Raw genomic sequence first — 23,276 nt, 5'->3', positions numbered from 1 at the left:
CGGCCACTTTCAAGTAGTTACACCACCTACGTCGGAAGTAAACGGATAGAACTAATAAAAATAGTCCTCAATGATTTACATATTTTTTTCTTTTAGTGTTGAATTGCTTTGGTAAGGGCCATTAACCACACGACTTCTACATACTGAAAAAAATCAGGCTTTATTTCTTTTATCGTCAACAATTAATAGTCTGTCTCTGGTCTTTAACTATTTTAGAAACTATAGAGCATCCATATATTTTTATATACCAACTAATTATTATTAACCGCGACTTCGCTTCGTGTCCACCTACACATATACAAAAAATCTCACTAAAATCGGGCAAGCCGTTTAAGTGGGGTCGAGTGACGAACACGCACACAAGAAATATAAAAGCATAGAAAATATATTGATTCATATCCTAAAAATAAAGAATAAACGATTAATTGAAATATATTGTATGAGGAAGTAACTGTATATCTTGTTCTGTATAATATATAACACGTAAAGGAAATCTGCTTTTGTATCTTAGCTAATAAAATATAGTAGGAGTAAGTTTTTTGAAAATATAAAAATAATGGTTGCATTATTTGAAGAAGATAAAAGGGAATTCATAAAAAACGTGAGATGTTTAAATGTTTGGTGGGGAAGGGATCGATCTACAACTCACGTGGCCCTCCACGAGGGTGGGTTTTGACTTTGAGCAGCTGTCACGTTTTTTAATTAGGATGTTTTTAATCATAAAAGCATAAAAGTATTCTTTCTTATTTTTATCGACGGCAAAGGTCGCTTGCATGTAAGAGCTACCACCACCCATGAACATTTACAAAGGCATGATCGTTTACAGACTTTACGCTTCTACCTACTGATTGCTGAAAAGTGAAAAGTGTAGGGGATAAAAAGTACTGACGAAAGGTATAAAGCAATGGATTGGGAAGGGTAAGGTAAAGTAGTAGTTAGGGTAAAGGCCTGCGTGCTACTATTTCACGCCGATTTTCCTAATGTTTATTTTATGTATGGTAGTGTAAAATAAAAAAATGTACCTATATAAAATTTATAATTCAGCATGTTAATTACACGTGATGCGGACATCAGTAACTCCACTTTATATTATATAACGTCGGTGAGTGTATGTCACTGAATTCCTAAAGAGCTGGACCGATTTCAGTAAATGTTAGTAAACACTCCGAGAGTGCTTTAACCCTTGGCTTTAGAGTGATTGAACATAATTAGTTAAATTTTGTACAAGAAATCCTTAAATGTACTCCTTGTGAATAGTACCTAGTTTACTACCTAGAATCAAGATAGTTACATAGTTTGTTTGTTTGATTGTAAAACGTACCAAAATCTGAATTAAATTCTATAAATCGCCGGCCGTGGTCTTCACTTCGCTTCTCGCTAATTTATAGCAAACAAATACATAGACATAGGTGTTATCCTTAAATTACGTAGGTAGGTTAATATTACAGGTTACTATAGTTCGGTGTGGTTTGGTGCAGTAAGGTGAACCACGTATGAACTAAATTTTTAGAAAAAGTTCACAAGTTTGTTAATTCCTCCCCTCCCTTCGTCTGCGACTAGAACCCCAAATAAAAAATAAGGGCTCTTATGAAAGGATTTTTTTTATTTTTCTAATAATTTTGCGTAAAACACAAACAAAGCCACAGCAAAGCGATATTTCATTTTAATTTAAGATATTACTGGCAACTATTTAGGCGCTGACAGCGCCGCACCGCGTCTTAATGATGTGTGAGTTGTGACCTCGCTTACGGGACTTCTTTTGCGGCGTAAATTCTTGTGGTTTACGCATATTCTGTCTCCCACCTTTCTCCACACTCTTTATACTATATCAAGCCGACTTTTCAATAAAAATACAATCAGATTAGTTATTTTTCTAACCTTATTTTAATAATGCATGCCAATTGGAATATTAGCCCGCGTTTCCATCTGCAAGAAAACTTCCGCAAGAAATGTCCGACAGTCTGTCCGACAGCAGCTTGCAAGTTCATTCATAAGACATTTCTTGCGGAAGTTTTCTTGCAGATGGAAACGTGGCCTAACTTAGATTAAATTATAAAGAATTAGATATATTTGCTGCTGACCAATCGTAAAATCTTGCTGATTATTTGCTTTGCGCTATTACAAGCTTGATGGTATATTAATTATAGTGCAACCGATTTGCGCGGTTGTATGAATCTACCCTACATTTTATTTACTCATGTGATTACAAGTTTACTACTAGGCTTCAAACTTGATGATGAAATAGGAGATAATAAAACCATCTTTTATATATTCACACTATTTTATTTCTATAAAATAATTTATTTAATATAGCCTAAGTAGATGATTATATAAAATGCAATTTTAAAAGAGCCTCTCACGCATACATGACACACCATTCTACTATAATATATTAATTAATAAAGGTACATTTACAAAGGCACATAATATGTCTAACCGATTAAATTATTGACAAGATTAATTTATGAACTACATTTAATGTATCAATTAAAACTTATTACTTACTCTATAAACGATAAATATATATTCTTTACCTATTTACACTTACAATATTTAAATACGTGAATCTACAAAATGACAAAATTCAGATCCAATAACCAATCAAGTACATTCATATAAAGCATTTAATACATCCAACACTGAGTATTCTATACTTCTCGCGTTCTACAGTTCTGTAGTTTCCATATTCTTAGCGTTCTTCATATGTTCCAATTGCTGATAAAAGTCAAAGTTGGCTTGTTCGGGCTCCGCTTCATTGGACTGTATGGACGGGAAAGCGGCGGTGGTAATGAAGTAGGGTTTCTCGTTCGACATGTCTTGGTTGACTGCGTTTTCATCTAGCGAGTCTCTTTCAGACCGGCTCAATTGATCGTCGGATTTATACCAGTCGTTTTCGTACGCGTGCAGCCAGATGGGGTTGGATCCCTTGCTGCTGTGCTTGTTGGTGTTGGGGACCCGCCCGCCCGAGCGGAGCGTCATGTCCGAGTCGCCGGCCATGGGGGACGCTGCGGATACAATTTTATGTTTTTATAGGACATTATTACACAAATCGACCTAGTCCCACAGTAAGCTCAATTAAGGCTTGTGTTGTGGGTACTAGGCGACGATAAATATAATATTTAATAAATACATATATAGATAATAACACCCAGACCCAAGAACAAATAATTGAGTTCATCACACAAATATTTGCCCTGACCGGGGATCGAACCCGGGACCGTCGGCTCAATAGGCAGTTACTTTACCACTGCGCCAACCGCGTCGTCATGTTAAAATTTATGTGAAATATAATTTTAACATTGCAATGTATAAATTCGATAGGTTCAAATATTTTTCGATTGGTAAGTTATCGTCATCATCAGCATACCATTATTGAATTGCTAAAACTCTAAATTTACATAAATTAATCTCTGCTGCGATTTTATTGCATAATAATTTCATCTAAAATATAAATTACTAGACCACCAAGTTTTAGCATATAAAAACTAAATTGACATTAGTCAGTACTATCTTTCACAACATGGAGCCAGTGTGGCTATGGAGCCACTCTTTTATACTGGATAGTGTATGGACACTATCCAGTATAAAAGAGTTGCAGTAGCCGGCAGTTTGCGCACGCAGTCCGCACATCACTCCAACATGCAGTCACTATAAGGATGCATTTCATTGTATTGAAGTGTGTGGGACACTATCCCCAACTCACAGTAGGCAGTAGCGGTGGCGGCCTTCAGCTTGCGCGCATAGTCCTTGCGCTGCGACAGGCAGGTCATCACAGTGAGCGCCAGCAGCACGGCCAGCAGCAGGCTCGTCCACACGAGCCAGTACACTGTCTGCGTGGACGCGAGCGAGTCGGCTGTTAGCGGCTGGTAGTCCGCCGGCTGCATGTCCAGCACGTTGAACTCCTGTTGTGGGTAGATGGTGTGTAGATATATTTTTTTGGGTTTTTACCATAGACGGAATATAGAAAATTGCCAAATTTTTGCATTTTTGATTGAGAATTAGGGCGATTTTCAATATTGTTTGAAAAACTAACATAAATTCGAAAGTTTTACGTTTTCTGATAAAAGTTATGTAATGTATGTTTTTTGTACCATCCGAATATAAGAAGTTTTGTACCAAGGCGTACAAAACACATAAGTACTAATTTTTTTTTATAAAAACGCGGGCAAACGAATTGGTCGCCCGGTAGCGAGCGATCCCCATCGTCCATGAGCCCTCGCAATAATGTTTGTGAAGGAGGTGCCGGATTATATTTAAAGCGTCTATATGTAATATAGTATTAAATCAAGTTCAATAAAAATATATTCTCACCTTCAATAAATCATCAAGCTGCTCTATATTCTTATCAACCAACCGCAGCACTTGTTCCACCTCCAACACAGAATGATCTTCATCGTTAACGAGATGCAAGTACAAGTCTGTTTTCGTATTATCCACGGATCCATCTTTATTTTCATGTACCCTCAAATCGTCGATATTAACAACGGATCGTGTGACTCGCGCGAGGTTTTCCCGGAATATGTTGATTTTGTCGCGAACTTCGGACGGGTGCGAGCGTAGAACGAAACGCACGCGTTGGTCTTCGCGTAGGAGGTATATGAATACGTGTGCCTCGTCGTACAGTCCGTCTGTGTCGTTGGCTAGTATCTGTCGATAGGAATATGTTTTATTTTTATTTTTTGTGTTTGTACATGTATGAATAATAGACAACACAATAGAACTGCAGTAGGTTTTAAAACATAGATACATTAATTAAAGAAAAATCATGTTAAAGTTAAAAGTTGGCAATAAAATAGCTCATAAATTAAAAAAAAAAACAAAGCAATTGCTTATGTTATCACATGTATGCATTAGTCGAATTAATTATAGGGCTATCAATCACAATGTCGTATTATTTTTAAATAAATAACTTGAAGAAAAAAAAAATGGATAACAATACCTTGAAATCAAAGTATCCCTTCATGCCCTTCTGAGGATCGAAGTTAAGTGTAATAGCGCCTGTATCCACATCAACAAGGAACGGTGAAACTGCGAGGTTTTCCAGCCCTTCTGTTAATGTTTCCTTTACGTTTCCAACGATGTAGTAATTTATTTTGGCGTTTTCACCTTCGTCTAAATCCACCGCCTGGTAATAAAAGAGAAAATTATATTTTTAGTCGCTATTAAAATTTATTACGTCATGTATATGTAGATTTAACGTTATCCAAATCGGTTTTGTAGTTATTGTAAAAATATGAACACATTGGTAAAAATTTTGCACTCAAAATAATTATAAGCAGTGTTATTTTTAATATCTTCTTGTGTATTTATTGTTTTTAAACATAAAGCCAAAATAAAAGGAACTCATTTCCTTTCTGACTATTAAACGACTAATCAATAAATTTGCAATAATACTAGATTTATTAAATATTTCTATCAAATAAAAAATTCCATGAATATTGTATACTGCATTATTACCTATACTATGTCAACACAAAAGCTATTTAAATAAAGAAATTCCAACAAACCTTGACATGCATAAACTCAATGCCAAAATCGGCTTCCGTAGTGATGCCTCCAGTGAATATTTTGCTTATGAACTTGGGTCTGTTATCATTGACGTCATCAACATTGATATGGACCTTGATTGTACTAACTGCGTCGAGTTTTTCATTGTATTGAGGTTTGTTTAAACAATCCTCAGTCGCTAGTACGGTTAGTGTATAGTTGGACTTTAGTTCCCGGTCTAGCGGTTTTGATGTTAATCTAGAAGAAATAATTATGTGCAAATAAATTAATGTGTTTTGGTTAAAAATAAAAAAAGCTCTGGCCACCTTCTTTTCAATTATCGAACACTATAAGTGATGTATCTAGTTAAAATATCTAAATAAAATAAATAATAACAGCTTGAAATTCTATTATAAACAACCCTAAAATAAAATAAAAATAATGTTTTTATTTTATTTTAAACAACCGGCTTTTTTACTTTTAAGCATGCAAAAAATATGATTTAAATCCCTATTTTCTACATCCTTGCGCTATACATTTTATCAAGAAAATAAATTCCCATACATACCTATGACTACTTCTATCCAGTTTGAACATGGCATCCCCATCACCGTCCACGATATAATAGCAGACTGGCAATACTGGCTCATCGCCTCTATCTATTTCATCTCTCTCTATGGTATTCGGTAGCAATGTACTATAGTTCGATACATTTTCCGTGATGTTTATGTGTGTGTGTTTATGTAGGAACCTAGGTCGGTAGTTGTCGACATTTTGTACGTAGATTGTCAAATCTAAGTCTGAACTTAGGGGTGTCGGTAAACCTAAGTCATACGCCTCTATCCTGAGCTGAAAAAGAAATGGTTGTTTATATTGATTTATTGTGTTTGTTAAATGGTATTTGTGACTTTTCTTCGTTAGGCTGTAAGTGCTTCTGTGAGCATGCAGATAGTAAAAAAAAAATCGTATTGTCATCGTATCATCTATTGTATTTGTGTAAGACATTAAATTTGATAGATATATTGGAATTTATAATAGTGTTGGGAATCTAAAGTATAGTAATGCATACAAAAGTGAGTGGTTATGTATAAACGTTTTTCAATCATGCATAGTGCATACGCACCTGATAAACAGTCAGCTTGTCACTATGGACGGCACGATGGTGCGCAGCGTAAGTGCCACGGTTCATAGCGAACTCGAGTGAAGCCGTAAGCGAGCAGCTATAACCTTCACCAAGCTGCCTACCTATTTCACCTGATACTCAGCCTGTTTGTATCTGAATACACTCGTCCACTTGTACACACCTGGAACACCACTTGCTTGTCCCTATCGAGCGCCGGTGGCGGGGTGCACGGCGAACTTCTTTTCTTTAACCAAGCGAGTTGTACTCGCTTCGGCAGTACATATACTACTAACCAAGCGAGTTAGTCACGTAAAACCTTTTCCAATCGTACAAACATACTTACCGCGCTTCGTACTCATCACGCTTGGTCTTATCTGCATATATTTGACCACTTGTACACACCTGGTACACCGCCTGCTTGTCCCTGTACACACCTGGTACACCGCCTGCTTGTCCCTGTACACACCTGGTACACCGCCTGCTTGTCCCTGTACACACCTGGTACACCGCCTGCTTGTCCCTGTACACACCTGGTACACCGCCTGCTTGTCCCTGTACACACCTGGTACACCGCCTGCTTGTCCCTGTACACACCTGGTACACCGCCTGCTTGTCCCTGTACACACCTGGTACACCGCCTGCTTGTCCCTGTACACACCTGGTACACCGCCTGCTTGTCCCTGTACACACCTGGTACACCGCCTGCTTGTCCCTGTACACACCTGGTACACCGCCTGCTTGTCCCTGTACACACCTGGTACACCGCCTGCTTGTCCCTGTACACACCTGGTACACCGCCTGCTTGTCCCTGTACACACCTGGTACACCGCCTGCTTGTCCCTGTACACACCTGGTACACCGCCTGCTTGTCCCTGTACACACCTGGTACACCGCCTGCTTGTCCCTGTACACACCTGGTACACCGCCTGCTTGTCCCTGTACACACCTGGTACACCGCCTGCTTGTCCCTGTACACACCTGGTACACCGCCTGCTTGTCCCTGTACACACCTGGTACACCGCCTGCTTGTCCCTGTACACACCTGGTACACCGCCTGCTTGTCCCTGTACACACCTGGTACACCGCCTGCTTGTCCCTGTACACACCTGGTACACCGCCTGCTTGTCCCTATCAAGCGGGGCGGCAGTCCGAAGCGCCCCAGTGGCGGGGTGCACGGCGAACACACGCTCATCCCGCCGCAGCCGGTACCGCACCGCACCGTTGGGCCCGATGTCCGCGTCTATCGCTCGCACCGTTACCACCGTTGTGCCTATTGTTGCGTTCTGCAACACATGTACAAGTACGTCTGTAAAGCTAAAATGGTCAAGGCAGAATCGCTCGTTTTGAAGGTCAAAATTTAATGTTGAAACTAATGTTTTGGTGCTGTTATGGGTAAGCCAAAAATTATAAAACTGCTAATTTTTAATTAAGCTAGCAGTGTACTCTACACGTAACCGTAAAATAGAGCTGCTGCATCGAGCGGCACATGAGCTAATTATTTAGTGCACAATTAGTGCTGCCGGTATAGGCAAATAAATTTTTGAAAAAATATTTCTTTTAAATTTTTTGATCGTTAGTGCGTTGTCGCTCTATATGGCGGTATATAATACCGCGTAACAACATAATTCGGCGGATTTTAAGATCATCGATTCTGCGTTGGATCATGTAATCCACAGATAAAAAAATCGCAAATTTATTTTACAAAAACAAAATACGATTACATTTACACAGGAAAAATTATTATTTTATTGTAATATCTGTCAAATAAAATTCTTATTATAATATTTGTCAATTAACCCATTTGAGTTCATTGGCTTTCTAACAACTTTAATTTTGTTAAATAATCTACTTAGGCAAAAATTAACTTACCTCGGGTACTTTTATAGTGACATTTTGAGGTGGATGCACAAAAATAGGTGCGTGATCGTTATAATCTGTGACGCATAACTTCAATTCGCCCCGAACTGCATTGGGGGGTATTCCCAAATCCCTCGCTTCTACAATCAGGGTGTAATTCCCAAATCTATCTTTTAACGATTGCTTTGCGAATAGACGTCCTGTGTTCGCATCTCCACCCACTTGTTCGAAGCGAAACAGTTCTATTAAAAAAAAAAAATATTTGTCATTAATGCAATAAATTCAGAAATTTTGTGGAGATATATGTATAAATCAATCGTTCAGAAAAAAAAAATGGAAAGAGAGCCGCATTAATCGAAATAAGTAAAAAAATTATCTTAGATTCAATAATTGATGTCTTGGCTTATATAAGCTGTTATGTAAAACTGTTGGATTACCAAAAATAAATAAATAAACAAGTTATTCCTTATGAAGTTCGTACCTTCAAAAAATTACTAAAATTAAAATAGCACAACATAACAAAAGTGCAAAAAAAAACACATTTTGTTCATGAAAACGTCTTACAAAAAAAAATTGGTTGTCTGTAAAGAAGGTTTACGATCGAGATGTTTACGTGATAACATAATGCAGTGGCAGCGCTCGAGATGAGACGGGAGATCGGTCCGTCTCTCTCTCGTTATACCTGCGATCGCGCTCGTGAGGTTTTGGTGTGACACAAGTTTCTGAACATGTCACCCGACTAAAACGATTTTAAAAACGTTATCACGTTAAAAAATCTCACCATATCCCTTCCCAGCGACCAAATGGAACTGCACTCTCCCATTGGGCAGGTTATTATCATCAGCATCAGTTGCAGACACGGAAACTATCGGCTCTCTATGGTTATGGAATTCACTGATGGTCGCACAATCTTCTGGCACGTGTAGGATGGGAGGATTGTCGTTCACGTCGTCTATGTTGATACTGGAAGGAGGTATTTAATTTAATCTATACTAATATTATAAAGAGGAAAGGTTTGTACTTATGTATGTATGTATGGTTTTCACGCATAAACTACTGAACCGATTACAATGAAATTTAGCACACAAATATGACTGATGAATAGGTAACTTGGATTAACACATAGGATAGGTTTTATCCCGGAAATCCCACGGGAATGGTAACTATGCGGATTTTCCTTTGAAAACGCGGGCGAAGCCGCAGGCGGAAATCTAGTGCATATATAAATATCACAATGAGTATTCTTTGGTTATGTGAGCATTCAAATATGTAAATATTGATTGTGTTTGTAGAATTTAAAAGCGATTTAAAGCAAAACACCTACATATCAGTCTGCGCGGATACGTAAAAGTAATAATCTGAATCGTCTGATAAAATAACATAATCAACATCGTATTTTGAATTCGTCCTCAAGTCTCACATTTTAGTGTTAAAAGATCTTTGAACATATCATTGAAGTTGATGGTAGTTTGTTCTTATAAAATTGACTTAGTAAAATTTAAGCAATTTTCATGAAATACAGGTTTTTTAAATTCTGTTAATATAAGAAACATTTGAAATATACTCACACAACTTGTTTAAAAGCATTCCTGCTCTCCCCACTAAGGTAACCAAACTGATAGTTATCCCATGCTTCCACAACTAGATTATAAGTTGATTGTGTTTCGCGGTCCAACCAATCGGACACTGTTAATGCACCTGTATCTGCATTTATTAGGAATTTCCCCTAGAATAAACGATAAGTAATCATTAAATTATTGTATATGGCATAATACAACATTATCGTAGGCTCATTCATAATTGAAATGAAATAAACTGAGAATAAGAACATATGCTGCTAATATGGATTGGAAATATTTAGTCATATATTCATAGTTTTTTATTCAATAATCAAATTAATGTCACAATACCGCACAATGTTAGGCTTTGTGAGATTTTTTTACACAGCAGACTTATTCTTGGGGGTTTCTTGCAATAGACTTAAAAGGAACGTTATATTCTTAATTCAGACAATTTTAGCTTTTAAATAAATACCTGTGTAGACATCCGATCCAGTAAATATGTTATTTTCCCGTATTCCGCCGAGTCCACATCTTTAGCTATAATATTTGCAATGATTGTACCCGGCTCTGTGTCCTCTTTAATGTGATACTCGAATGGTTGCGATTCGAATACCGGGTTGTTATCATTTTCGTCCAATACCTTGGAAAAGTATTTAATTATTTTTTGATTATTTATTCTTATATGGTCAAATATAAAACATATTTTAAGGTTGATTTACTGCAAAACGGCAAAACAATATAATATGTTTTTATATAGGCATTATTTTATAAATGTGTATAAAAAAAAAACAATTTAGAAGAAGTTTGCAGTTCTATATATGCAGAGCAAGTGTTCCTTGGTTATTTTTCTCTAATATTATAGAATAAGCTAACCACAAACAACTCTTCTTGAAAAAAAAATGCATCTTTAATTTTTTTTTAATGACGACTATCAGTAAACATACCTGAATAAACAAATCCACAACAGCGTGTCTAGGAGGCACTCCGCTATCTATCGCTTTTACGGTAAGATTAAGCCATGGATACATTTCATGATCGATTTTATTCGAAACAACTACTTCACCAGACTTTCTGTCGATATGTACCAGGCCTAAGGATGCACTTGGACCTAAAAAATGTAAATTATTATTTTTTTTTTTTTTTTTTTTTATTCTTACTTTATTTAAAAGGGGTTTTGTCAACAGTTGACAATGTCACCCCCGTAAAAGCAAATAACACGATATTAGCAAGATATTAGCATACATAATAAAAATTAACTACTACCACCCAAATATAGTTTTATCAGCATCTTTGCTTCTCGAGAAAGAGGAAAAGCCAAGATGCTGTTACACCATCCCAGATTTAAATCACTATCTATATTAATATTGTACATTAATTGAGATCGTAAGGCCTCATTCCGAACACATTCCGTCAAAATATGTGTAACATCATCAATGACATCACATTCTTGGCAATTAGGAGATGTACTTAGCTTTAACAGAAATTTAAACTTATTTGACGGGATGTGCCCCGAACGAAGTCTCATCAAAATAACAGAATTTTTCCTATTACATTTATCAGAATCGAACCAGGGCGATGTAGGAGGCTGACACTGAATCGTCCTATACCAAATACCTTTTGTGAGTGAGCGCTCATTAAAATATTCATGCCATAAATTACGACACATTTTTTTTGCACAGGAAAGTACTTCGGAATAAACCGGTAGACTATTAAATAATACTCCGTCACTAATTGCCTGCCTAGCCACAGTGTCAGCCTCCTCATTGCCCGGGATGCCTACGTGTGAAGGAATCCACTGGATAACTAAGGTTTTATTTTGGGATTGAAGTTTACAGATGGTGTCTAGAATAGTGTAGGCTATCGGAAACCCTCGACCTCTCGAAGGTAGCCGAGCCAAGTGTAACAAAGCACTTTTTGAGTCAGATAAAATGACAAGGTTATTGCAATCCACCGTTGACATATAAGACAACGCTTCCAAAATCGCAACTAACTCACAGTGCATAACAGATAAATTAGCATTTATCTTTAACGCAAGGCGTGTATTTTTTTGTGGGTCATAAAAAGCTGATCCACATCCATTTTCATCCTTTGAACCATCTGTAAACAACTTATAACATGTATTATAATTTTTAAATAAATATTCTGAACATATGCTTTTAATATTAGCCTTACATAGTTTGCTTTTACTCATATTCAAACCTTCAATAACAACACAGATATTCCCAGAAATATCAAAGTAATTCATCCATTTGTCTAATGAGAAATAGTCTAAAAGTGAGTTTGAAGCTACGGGATTATTGCAAAATTTACGGTGAGTTTCTATTAACAGCGGAATTTTTTTACGTCTCCAATAAGAGTTTAAACAAAGGGAATCCAAATCCTCTAAAACCTTGTACGTGGGATTATTTTCAATAGATCTTGATTTCAAGTAAAATTTAGCAGCTAGATATTTTCTACGTATTTCCAGTGGCTGTATACACAGTTCACTTTCCATTACGTGAATTGGCGTACTTCTAACAAACCCTCCGATAACCCTCATTGCCTGGTTTTGAATTTTAGTTAGTTTATACAAATGGCTTTTAATACTATTATCATACAGGAAACTACAATAATCTAGTCTGCTTCTTACAATAGATAAATAAAGACGTCTAAGGTGTTTCGGGTGGACCCCCCACTTCGCACCTGCCAAAACTTTAAAAATATTCAGAAATTTAAGAGTCTTCTCCTGAGTTTCATTTATATGTCGGCCCCATTTTAGTCTTTTGTCTAGCCACAAACCTAGGTACTTAACGCTGTCTACTTGGTTTATCTCCTGATTATTAATTTTTAAAATAATATTATTATAATTACTGTTCCTACACTGACTCCTTGAAAAAACACAAAATTTAGTCTTTCTTTGAGAAACATCTAAACCAATACTAGATATTATTGTACAGAATGTATCCAAGGCCGTTTGAACTAATTGAGCTAATACATCAATATTTTTGTGGCTAGCATAGATAACAAAATCGTCTGCGTATTGCGATACAAATACATTACGAAGGCTATTACAGGTATCCATGGTGGCGACATTGAATAGTAACGGGGAGAGAGGGTCACCCTGTGGCAATCCAACTCCAGCTGTACGAGTGATAGATTCTGATCCAATTTCGATCGATAGCCGCCTTAGATGTAACATCTCCCAAAGATAACCAGAAATCAATGACCCCACATTATGTTTTTGTAGTGCCTTTATTAAACTTACTAGACATACATTATTGTAAGCACTATTTATATCCAAAAAACACGCTACCGTTAAAATTCCCTTAGAAAAACCACTCTGAATCCGTGAAACCAATCTAGTCAAGTTATCAATACAAGAACGCGATCTTCTGAAACCTACCATCTCTTCTGGAAATTTAAGAGATTTCTCGAAATACCATTCTAGACGACGGTTTATAATCGTATGCAAAATTTTACACAGGCAGGAGATTAAGGCTATGGGTCTTTTATCCGAGGATTGACTATTTCCTACGCCAGGTTTCGGTACAGGAACTACTTTGACGTCTCTCCACTGATTCGGAACAAATTTATCATTTAAAAATCTATTAAATAATATGACTAGTATTTTCTGAGCAGATTCTGGCAGGTGACTTATCATAGAATACGATATGTCATCCATTCCAGGCGCTGTATCTGATATCTTGATTGAATTTTTCAATTCCTGTAACGAAACCGGCAGCGACAACTCAGGATTATTCCCACCAAAATCAGGAACCGTAGGTGTAACGTAATCAGGTGCTAAGGAGCATAGCAGAGCGTCGGCTTTCTCACGAGTTAAAATATCTCTCGACGCTTTATAACCTTTAATCCATTTAATCTTGGACCACATTTCACCGGCATTTGTTACTTCATCAATACTATCGCAAAACCGCCTAAATGATTTAGTATTGCAATCGCGAATCAGTCTTTGTGCCAAACTAATCTTAGCTTGTAAAAACGTAAGATTGTCCGGCGTAGGATTTCTTCTAAATGCTCCTAATGCTTTACGACGCTCCGCTATGGCCCTTGAAATTTCCTGATTCCAATATGGTTTAGGGGTGAATTTTCGATGATGAATTGGATCCTGGAAAATCTTTTTACAGGGAATTGATAACTGGGCTGCTCTATTTATAATATTTATAAAATCATCATAAGCAGATTGATGATTGTCATCAAGACCAAAATTAACAAGTGACTCCTCAATATAATTACGGTATTTATTCCAGTCGGCCAGCTTAAAGTTTCGTCGAGCTTTACAACTGCTAACCCTCTCGATCTCTGTTTTAATTTTAATCATAAGGTGATCACTTCCTAGGCTCTCATTTAAAACTGACCAACTAAAATCAAATGCTACGTCCGCAGAGAGAAAAGAAACATCAGGAGAAGACTTTTGTGCTGAACCATTAACCAGTTTGATTCTAGTATGGGAACCATCATTTAGATATATATAGTTATTTTCTATTAATGAGTCAAATAATTGGTTACCTCTAACATCAGACTTAGTTGACCAATTTGTGTGATGTCCATTTAAGTCGCCAGCAATAAGGGTTTTTCGGTTACCTAAAGAAAAAATTTGATCCCAATCACTAGTTGAAGTTCTAACATTTGGAGGGCAATAAATAGAAAAAATATTTTCGAGATTTTTACAATTTAAAACTTTAACGTGAATCATTTCTATCTGGGTGTTATGTAGCTGTGTACTGCATAATTGTGATTTAATAGAATTGTGCGTAAGAATTGCGACCCCTCCATAACCGTCAGCCCGGTCCAATCTGAATATGTTGTATCCACTTATACGGAATGAGCTGTTTGGGATCAGCCAAGTTTCACTTAATATTGCTATGTGAATCTTTTCTTGAGTTAGCAAGCTCTCAAATTCTTTTACTTTATGACGAATGCTCTGTGCATTCCACTGAAGGACACTTATTGAGATCCGTGAGCTGCTGGAGTCCATAACTGTTTAATAAGATTACAACAAGAAATATCTCCGATATACTGCATGAATAAAGTGAAAACTCCATCAAGAAATATACTTAAACAGTCCTTAATCTTCTCAAACCACGTCCCTTCTTTAGCTTCAAAAATTTTATCCTTTAATTTTTTAAGAAGAATTCGCCAAGATATTTGTTCAGATTTTGACTTGGAATTTCGATCTGTATTCTCTTCCAATTTGCTCTCATTCTCACTCGCCTCGGAAACTTGTTCAAGTACATCCTCAACCATTCTTTCTTCATGTGTGCGTTTAGGAATTTTGGTCTTTTTTACGGATCTTTTCGGAGTTCTTTTTGTTATGCTAGCATACGTGGGTATTTCTGACCCTCCCTGTGATACGGTTCCCGTTTCGGGTATACTTGAAGTGCAAATGCCTGACTCATTTGCAATTATTGGTGAGTCCTCTTCTGAGTCCAAATCAACAGGTGATGGAACCACATATAAAGTAAGTGCACGCTTGTAAGTACAATTAAATTCAGTCATCAGTTCCCTGACTTTTTTCTCTTTTCTAAAAACAGGGCATATTTTAGCCATAGCCATGTGTCTTCCATTACAATTATTGCAAATAAATTTGGTAGTTGTACAGTTAGCGTGATACCCGGAACATTTTGGACATATTGTTCTGAAAGACGTGCACATTTTTATTGTGTGGCCAAAGCGCCAACAGCGTGAGCATTGTGTGACGGGGAAAGTAAAAGGGGTAACGCGTGATCTAGTGTCATAAACATATACATATGCCGGCAAGGAAGCACCCTTAAATGATAATCTGACTGATTCACTTATTTCCCAGCGTCCGTCGTTTGTGTTTTTACGCTTCAATCTTTTCGCCGATAATATAACCGCACTTGTGCATGAAAGGCCCTTCATAATTTCTTCTTCACTCAATTCTAAGTCAACATTGTTTATGACTCCGTACGATTGATTTGTTTCTAACGTCTTATAGCACTTATACCCGTTCTCGTTAAAAGTTTTGGACGTAACAAAATGTTCCGCACTTTCCTCATTATTAAATTGGACCAAGACTTTGTACGAATTTATGTATTTAACTCGTATTACATTTTGCACATTCTCTGATTTTAGTATTTTTGCTAGCCCAAATTGTTTCGGCAGCTTCTCTGTACATGTCAAGCAAACCTCTATTTTGTCTTCCGGTATTATCTCCGTGTCATTTATTACATCCGCACGACCAAATCTCTTCGACTTTCTTGTTACCGTAGTCCAAATCTCTTCAGAGTTTAATTCCCGACCTCTTTTTGGAGGTCGCTCCTGATCCACATCACCACTTAAAATTCCAGATTCTCTCGTCAACTCACTCTCAATAAACTCGTTTCCCCTCATCTCACTACTCTCTGTCACATCTCCCTCAGCACGCGAATATTCTTCATTAACAACGCTATCCATAATTGAATTTATTATTAATAGGAATAAGAATGCACATGATTAGTCGAAGCAAGCGCGTCGCTCGTGACGGTCGCGTTAAGAATCGAACTATAATAATGATTATTAAATAGGTCGACGCGTCCAACGATAACACGCGCCCGCGCGCAACTGTAAATTATTATTAAGATCTATTATTTCTACTCAATGTCAAGGCTATACAAATTTTAGAAACAATATTTTTTGGAAAACTGAGTTTCGGTTTAGTAAATAATGTAATTTGGATAAATGACTATTTAAGCAGTTCATTCTAGTTCCCTTCATGCTGATTGAATAATTTGTCAAATTATGGATTATTCATGATACTTATGTAATAATGTTCTAATTATTTAATATTACCATCAAGTACGTAAGTCATAGTCCGATTTTTATCCGGATCATCAGCTAACAGTGTTTCAATATGCGCTCCGTTCTTAGAATTTTCTGGAATCGACGTTTTGTAAAACGGTTTCCTGAACTTTGGATTATTATCATTTTGATCGAGTACTATAATAGTTAATGTGGCTGACGCAGTTTGTTTGGGCCCGCCTTGTATTGCGGCCATATCTTCTACTGTTATAACCAGCTTTATAAGTTCTACTTTTTCTCTATCCAGTACTCTGGAAAAAAAATATAAGTTTATTTATGTTTATCGAGGAAGGCTATGTCCACGCTTTGACCAATAGGAGCGAAGCAGTAATGAAAAACATAGCAAAAGCGGGAAAATTTTCTTTTGATAGCAAACGTAGGTCAGCTTATTACAAAAAAAGAAAGAGAAAACCTTACAGTATAAAAAAATCTCAATAAATTGCATTAAGGTAGTTTTAACAATTAAATTATGACCTGATAATTTTGTAGTAATTTTGCAATGTTAAGCAACTCCATTTAACAAAACATAAATGTATATGCAATAGTATTGTAATATTATTTTATTATCACAACGTACTCACCGAACAATCCTCAAAGAACCATCGACTGTATTCAGATCCCAAAGCGCCAAAAAGTCATAATCTGTGGCCAGCACTTGGACGCCATCTTCGTTTCGCGCGTAACTATTCTCTTTGTCTATGGAATATCGTAGTACTGGCTGTTCGTCTGGGTCATACGCCATAGCGCGATATATTATTGTGCCAACCTAGAAAGGAATAAATATTTTTAAAACAAATATTTAAAACTATATCAAATATTGAAAACATTCGAAAAAATTCTTGAATACATTCGTTTTATTATGACCCAAAAATACTAAAAATTATGTGTATTCTACAAATTGTTTAGTGCACAAATATCGATCAATGACTATTCTAACTCTTTTGAAGTGAAACTTCTTTATCGGGGTTGGAAAAAAATGTAGTGTAACATTTTTTCGTTACGCGTGACATTTTTCCGTTACGCGCCATCTTTTTCTTATCCCTACCACGCGTGATTCGACGTATTTCTGTAGAGTTGCATATAGTGAATTATTTTTTGAAAAAAAAAAGGTCATAAAGATGTTTCACTTCTTACGTGTGTACACTAGTACACGCACACATTTTTTTCTTCTTGTATATTATGCCGAAATACATTTTATGACTGCAAATAAATAAATTTATCAATATTTACCTGAATATTCTCCATAACTTGCACAGCCCCTGGCTCGACAAGCATCGGTGGTTTATTATTAACATCCACTATCGTAATATTGACAAGGACAGATGCACTCAATTGGTGTTCACCAATACCACCGTCTAACGCCACCTGGTGGTTAAAAATTAATATTAAATAGACAATAAGTACACAGGACCATAAATCAAAACATTTTAATCTAAAAAAGAGAAAAAAAAAATTACTTATTACTATAGGTATAAAAATAAAATTTACTATGCAATTCAGAGTATTAAGAATATTTTTTTTGGTAAAAACCTAAAAATAATATATCACTGAAGTTATTCACTTTTCCCGTCAAAGCACGAATAGACTAATTTGAAATAGCTATAAAACTATAACTTACCACAGTAAGTGTATATCTCGTGACTTTAGGGTCAGTTCTGTCTGGGTCTAGACTAGAGCCATTAGCAACAGACACTAAGCCGGTATGCGAGTCTATAACAAACTTATCACTAGCGCCTCTTTGTATGCGATATACTATGCGATTGTTCGGGTACGACCCGTCGTTGTCACGGGCTTTCACCTGGAAATATAAATTACATTTTAGCACTTCTATAATATACTAGCTACTATATTGCTACAATATTTATATAGCTACTATATTTTTTAGTCATAATTTTGTTGTTGTCTTTTATTTTATTATGTGATGTCCTTTTTTTATTTCTATTGTGTACATAATCTGCCTTAATTTTCTTTTTTTTCAATACATTGGTTGCTCGGGTTGCTTGGAAGAAATTGCTTGAAGCAATAAAGCCGCCCTTTGCATCAAATGTCCTGTCTGTGTGTGTGAAATTTGTATTTATGTTTTGTATGCAATAAAGATTATAAATAAATAAATAAATAAATAGCGGTCCGCCCCGGCTAAGCCCGTGGAACATGTTTACGTTTTCTCTACATATGGACCATCCTCGTACTTCAAGGAATACTATAAAAAAGAAGTATCGAAATCAGTCCACCCGTTCACGCGTGATGCCGTGACCAAGAGAAATAGGGATTCATTTTTATGTATAGAGATTACCTTTCATGGTTCGAGTTAACTTTATGTCTTAGCACTGAAACGTCAATATTATAATTTTATCACAATAATCAAATCCTGAATTTGGTAGTCGGGAAAGTTTCGGACGTATTAGTTCACACCGGAGAACCTACTACACCATAATTCTCATCACTAAAAACAAATATTCCCCCCTTATCACTACAAGTAAAAAACAAAGTAGCTTTCTCTGTCCCTATGTCCCTTTGTATGCTTAAATCTTTAAAACTACGCAACAGATTTTGATGCGGTTTTTTTTAATAGATAGAGTGATTTAAGAGGAAGGTTTTAGTATATAATTTATTAGGTTTTAGACCAAGTGGGCGAAGCCGCGGGTGGAAAGCTAGTAACGTATATAATATACACCATTAAAAAACTTACCTCAATAACACTAGTCCCTGCAGGCATATCTTCTGGTATAGCACGTTTATACACAGTGAGCGCAAATAAAGGCGCGTGATCGTTCACATCTTGCACATACACTGTCACCGGCGCTGTGGATGAACGCTGCGGCGTGCCAAAATCGTGTGCACGGACCTTAGTAGATGAGATATTATCCAATAGATTATTACTTTTATTATTTTTTAGTTTTATAGGATTCAAATGCTCAATTTTATATGAAACTAGTAGTCCGCCCCGGCTTCGCCCGTGGTACATATTTCGCAATAAAAGGTAGCCTATGTCCTTTCTCGGGTATCAAAATATCTCCATACCAAATTTCATGCAAATTGGTTCAGTAGTTAAGGCGTGATTGAGTAACAGACAGACAGACAGAGTTACTTTCGCAATAATATTAGTATGGATTAAATAGAATAGAAAAAGCGAATGACGCGCCTTCGAATTCCGCCTTGTGATCGAACCTTTTAGGTTATTAGGAAAATTTATTTTTCATTAAAATTTATCGCATCGTGTAATTAAGAAATTGGTAATTTTTATCTTTTATCATATCTGCTTAGAAGAAAGTTTAAAAAAGGAGAGAAATTCAAGAAGAATTTGAAATTTATAGAAATTTCTTTGCACCTTTTTGCTCTATCTTATCACTCTTGCCAAGTTACGTACTGGAGTCTGTACGATACAATTACAAACAATATTAGAAATTTAAATATCACTTATAGGATGGAATATTAATAAAATAAAACTATTATGTACTACGTGACCAAGCCAACTAGACCCTTTTCAACTGTGACGTCACCCGCCCATGTCTCGGGTACAGATAGCAAAAAATGTAACACTCGTAATATCACTGTTCGCTCTCCGCTATGAATAGTCTTATTTTTCCCCATTTCGAGGGCTATTCATAGGAATAACAACACAGTAAAACTTAAACAAATAACAACAAAAAACTTAACAGTCAATAACAAGATTTAACGATTTCAATAAAAAGTACAGAAATAACTAGCGATGCGAAACATACGAATGCGTCGATGCTGCGAACCGTACTAAGGCGAACGCGGTACCTGAGGCGGTAAGCGGGCGGGGAGGCCGCATTCCACCCGAGCGTCTAGTTGGCTTGGTCGAATAATACATGGTGATTCTTACCGTTAAATAAATAGGTCGTATGTTTGAATTATCGCCCGGAATCTGTTCAAAGTCGAGACCACTGACAGGTGTGATGATGCCCAAGTTCGGATCTATTGAAAAGTTCTTCCTGTGATCTCCGCCCACTATAGAATATTCGATGTGACTGTTTTTTGTACCTAAGAAAGAAATAAAAACTTAATAAACTACTAATAACAAAAAAAATGTATGCGTGTACTAGAGTACACACGTAAGAAGTGAAACTTTATGACCTTAAAAATGTCACGAGTATGGCTTAACGCAAAAATGTCACGTGTACGGCGTAACGCAAAAATGTTACACAAAATTTTTGTCCAACCCCGATAAAGAAGTTTCACTTCAATAAGTACATATAACTACTACGTAACTTGCATTTACGTAATAATTTCTTCTACTTACGCAATCATTTTAAATTTTTTAATATAATAACTCAGTAACAAGAACAGTGATCTACCAAAAAAATTGTTACAGAAAAGAATTGATTATAACACTTATATAAAAAATTTCTTACCATTTAAATCCAGATCTCTAGCTTCTACAATAAGAGGATTTTCAAACTCCAACTCATTCTCAAGCAACCTTGCTTCATACTTATTCGCAAGGAACATTGGAGCATTGTCATTGACATCTTCTATGTTGATGATTAACTGTGCCGTATTTCTATTGCCTTTACCCTAAAAGGATTTTTTTTAGTACACTCAGATTTCATAACAAAATGCCACAATATTCAAAATAATAAAAAAAGATTGTTCATTAAATATTAGTGACAAAAAGTCTTAAATTGTAAAATAAATTAATTTGTTTTGTCTCATAAAAGGGTCTCATTTGAATATTTACATATTATAACATAGCAAGTCTGTTTTGTAATAATTAAAAGGTAAATATGAGTATGGTTGTTATTTCACGTTTGAATTACTAAACGGAAATAGGGTATGCAAATATATGAGTTAGGCGTTACTCGGCGTAGTAGGGTGCGAGCAAAAAGTATGTAAGTATATTAAAAACAGCAAGCAGCAGCGTGACTCATGCTTGCTTAATAAGTAAGCCTGATTCACGCTGCACCGTGCCGGGGACTGGCCGTCCAGGAGCCGGGAAACAAATGAAATAAAAATTGGTTGTCTGTAAAGTCGGTTTACTGACGATAGTTGAACGTGACAACGTCCAATTGTGCTTCTTTGTCGCTCGTTCCGCGCTCTCGCTCGCACTTTAAGCCTTACATGGAACGCCTCAGATGAGTCAGAGCGAGGTAACGCCGCATGAGTCATGTTTTTTCGTGCGTGCAGCCGGCTTTATCGAATTATAAGACGTTGTCACGTCAAAATCTATACAAACTTCAGCGCCGTGTCCCGTACGAGCCACGCTCAGGCATGAATCAATTCATATAAAAAGTATACAATAATGTTTGAACTAGCCTCGTATGGGAAGGTCCGGTCACGACAGGGTGTAGCGTAAATCAGCCTTTATGGTAAGATTTCTATAAAATATAATATTTATATTAAGGATTAGTATACTTAAAATGACTTACTAAATCATCTCTCGCTTCAACTGTGATGTAATGTTGTGATACGAGTTCTCTGTCGAAACTGTCGCCGCCAGCTTGTTTCACTGTTATGGCTCCTGATATTGGATTTAAGTTTAACCTGAAAATATAAGTTTTAATATTTCACTACAAAAATGAATTAGTAGAATTTATATTAATTTAAATAAATAGTAGAATTTATATTAATTAGAATAAGTTAAATAAATATTTATTGAAATGTTATAGTCAATTTAACTGTATTATGAGAATATGCAATAATTTTCATGTCTTGTTTTTTTTTTCAATTATGTGAAAGGAATATTCCAGTTTCCACATTGTAATTGTATTTTGTGTTGTGTTACAGAATTTTGATATCACATGGGTTGATATTATTGGTAACTTATAAAATATTAATAAAATGTATACTTAATTATAACTTTTTACAAATACAACACAGCATTACAGCAGAACGAAATGTCCTCAGCATAAAAACGACACAAGAAATACTTACAAATGAGCGATACTTCCACTCAGACCAGTGTATCTAATTCCCCTTGTGCCATAATTATCGGAATCTTGATCTAAAGCCTGAACCCATGCTATTGTGGTGCCGACATCGCAGTTCTCAGGTATTGACACAGTGTATACAGATTGTGTGAACTCTGGGTAATTGTCGTTTTCATCCTTTATGTGTACTGTGATTGGGACCACACTGTTGAAAATAATAACATGTCATTATTTAGAAATTAAAGATTTTAAGGGATATTTAACGCGATTGATCCGTTAAAATCTTTAATTTCTAAATGTATAATACCTGCGTAAAATCAAACACTAGACACTAACACATGTTATGATGATAATTTCATTCCAATATTTTATGACCATTATTTAATAAAAAAGGTAAACAAGGCTAAGACTAAAATGTAATTAATCATTCAAATATAAACCTTTCAGCACCCACAACACAGGGGATCCTAGTGTGGGGACTAGTGTATCTCTATTAAGTGCCCGTTATTATAATATGCAATTTTTACTGTATTCAAAACTGATTGTACACTGTGATAT

General features: G+C 36.1%; 1 protein-coding gene across 1 annotated transcript in view; it reads right to left on the bottom strand.

Annotated features, from left to right (window-relative positions):
• Window positions 1–2,268: 2,268 nt before the first annotated feature.
• Cad88C (cadherin 88C) overlaps window positions 2,269–23,276 on the bottom strand; it is a 45,604-nt gene continuing 24,596 nt past the window's right edge. The window contains exons 9-29 of the mRNA XM_090120704.1: window positions 22,723–22,923; window positions 22,218–22,332; window positions 21,204–21,366; window positions 20,675–20,832; window positions 19,517–19,672; window positions 18,446–18,625; window positions 18,058–18,192; window positions 17,409–17,593; window positions 16,819–17,078; window positions 10,974–11,137; window positions 10,502–10,669; window positions 10,036–10,193; window positions 9,249–9,430; window positions 8,480–8,709; window positions 7,717–7,893; window positions 6,056–6,336; window positions 5,508–5,745; window positions 4,940–5,125; window positions 4,312–4,647; window positions 3,704–3,902; window positions 2,269–3,005 (exon numbers count right to left, since the gene is read on the bottom strand). Of these exons, the coding sequence (XP_089976830.1) occupies window positions 2,665–3,005; window positions 3,704–3,902; window positions 4,312–4,647; window positions 4,940–5,125; window positions 5,508–5,745; window positions 6,056–6,336; window positions 7,717–7,893; window positions 8,480–8,709; window positions 9,249–9,430; window positions 10,036–10,193; window positions 10,502–10,669; window positions 10,974–11,137; window positions 16,819–17,078; window positions 17,409–17,593; window positions 18,058–18,192; window positions 18,446–18,625; window positions 19,517–19,672; window positions 20,675–20,832; window positions 21,204–21,366; window positions 22,218–22,332; window positions 22,723–22,923 (4,213 nt within the window). The 3' untranslated portion in view covers window positions 2,269–2,664. The remainder of the gene's footprint in view (window positions 3,006–3,703; window positions 3,903–4,311; window positions 4,648–4,939; window positions 5,126–5,507; window positions 5,746–6,055; window positions 6,337–7,716; window positions 7,894–8,479; window positions 8,710–9,248; window positions 9,431–10,035; window positions 10,194–10,501; window positions 10,670–10,973; window positions 11,138–16,818; window positions 17,079–17,408; window positions 17,594–18,057; window positions 18,193–18,445; window positions 18,626–19,516; window positions 19,673–20,674; window positions 20,833–21,203; window positions 21,367–22,217; window positions 22,333–22,722; window positions 22,924–23,276) is intronic.

Source organism: Colias eurytheme, chromosome 4, assembly GCF_061535395.1.
Source record: "Colias eurytheme isolate Ceu_HAF_F1 chromosome 4, ilColEury1 Martin Lab GWU primary, whole genome shotgun sequence".
In the NCBI taxonomy this organism is placed as follows: Eukaryota; Metazoa; Arthropoda; class Insecta; order Lepidoptera; family Pieridae; genus Colias; species Colias eurytheme.
The sequence above is the reverse complement of the archived record's forward strand: the minus strand, read 5'-3'. Positions and strand labels throughout refer to the sequence as shown.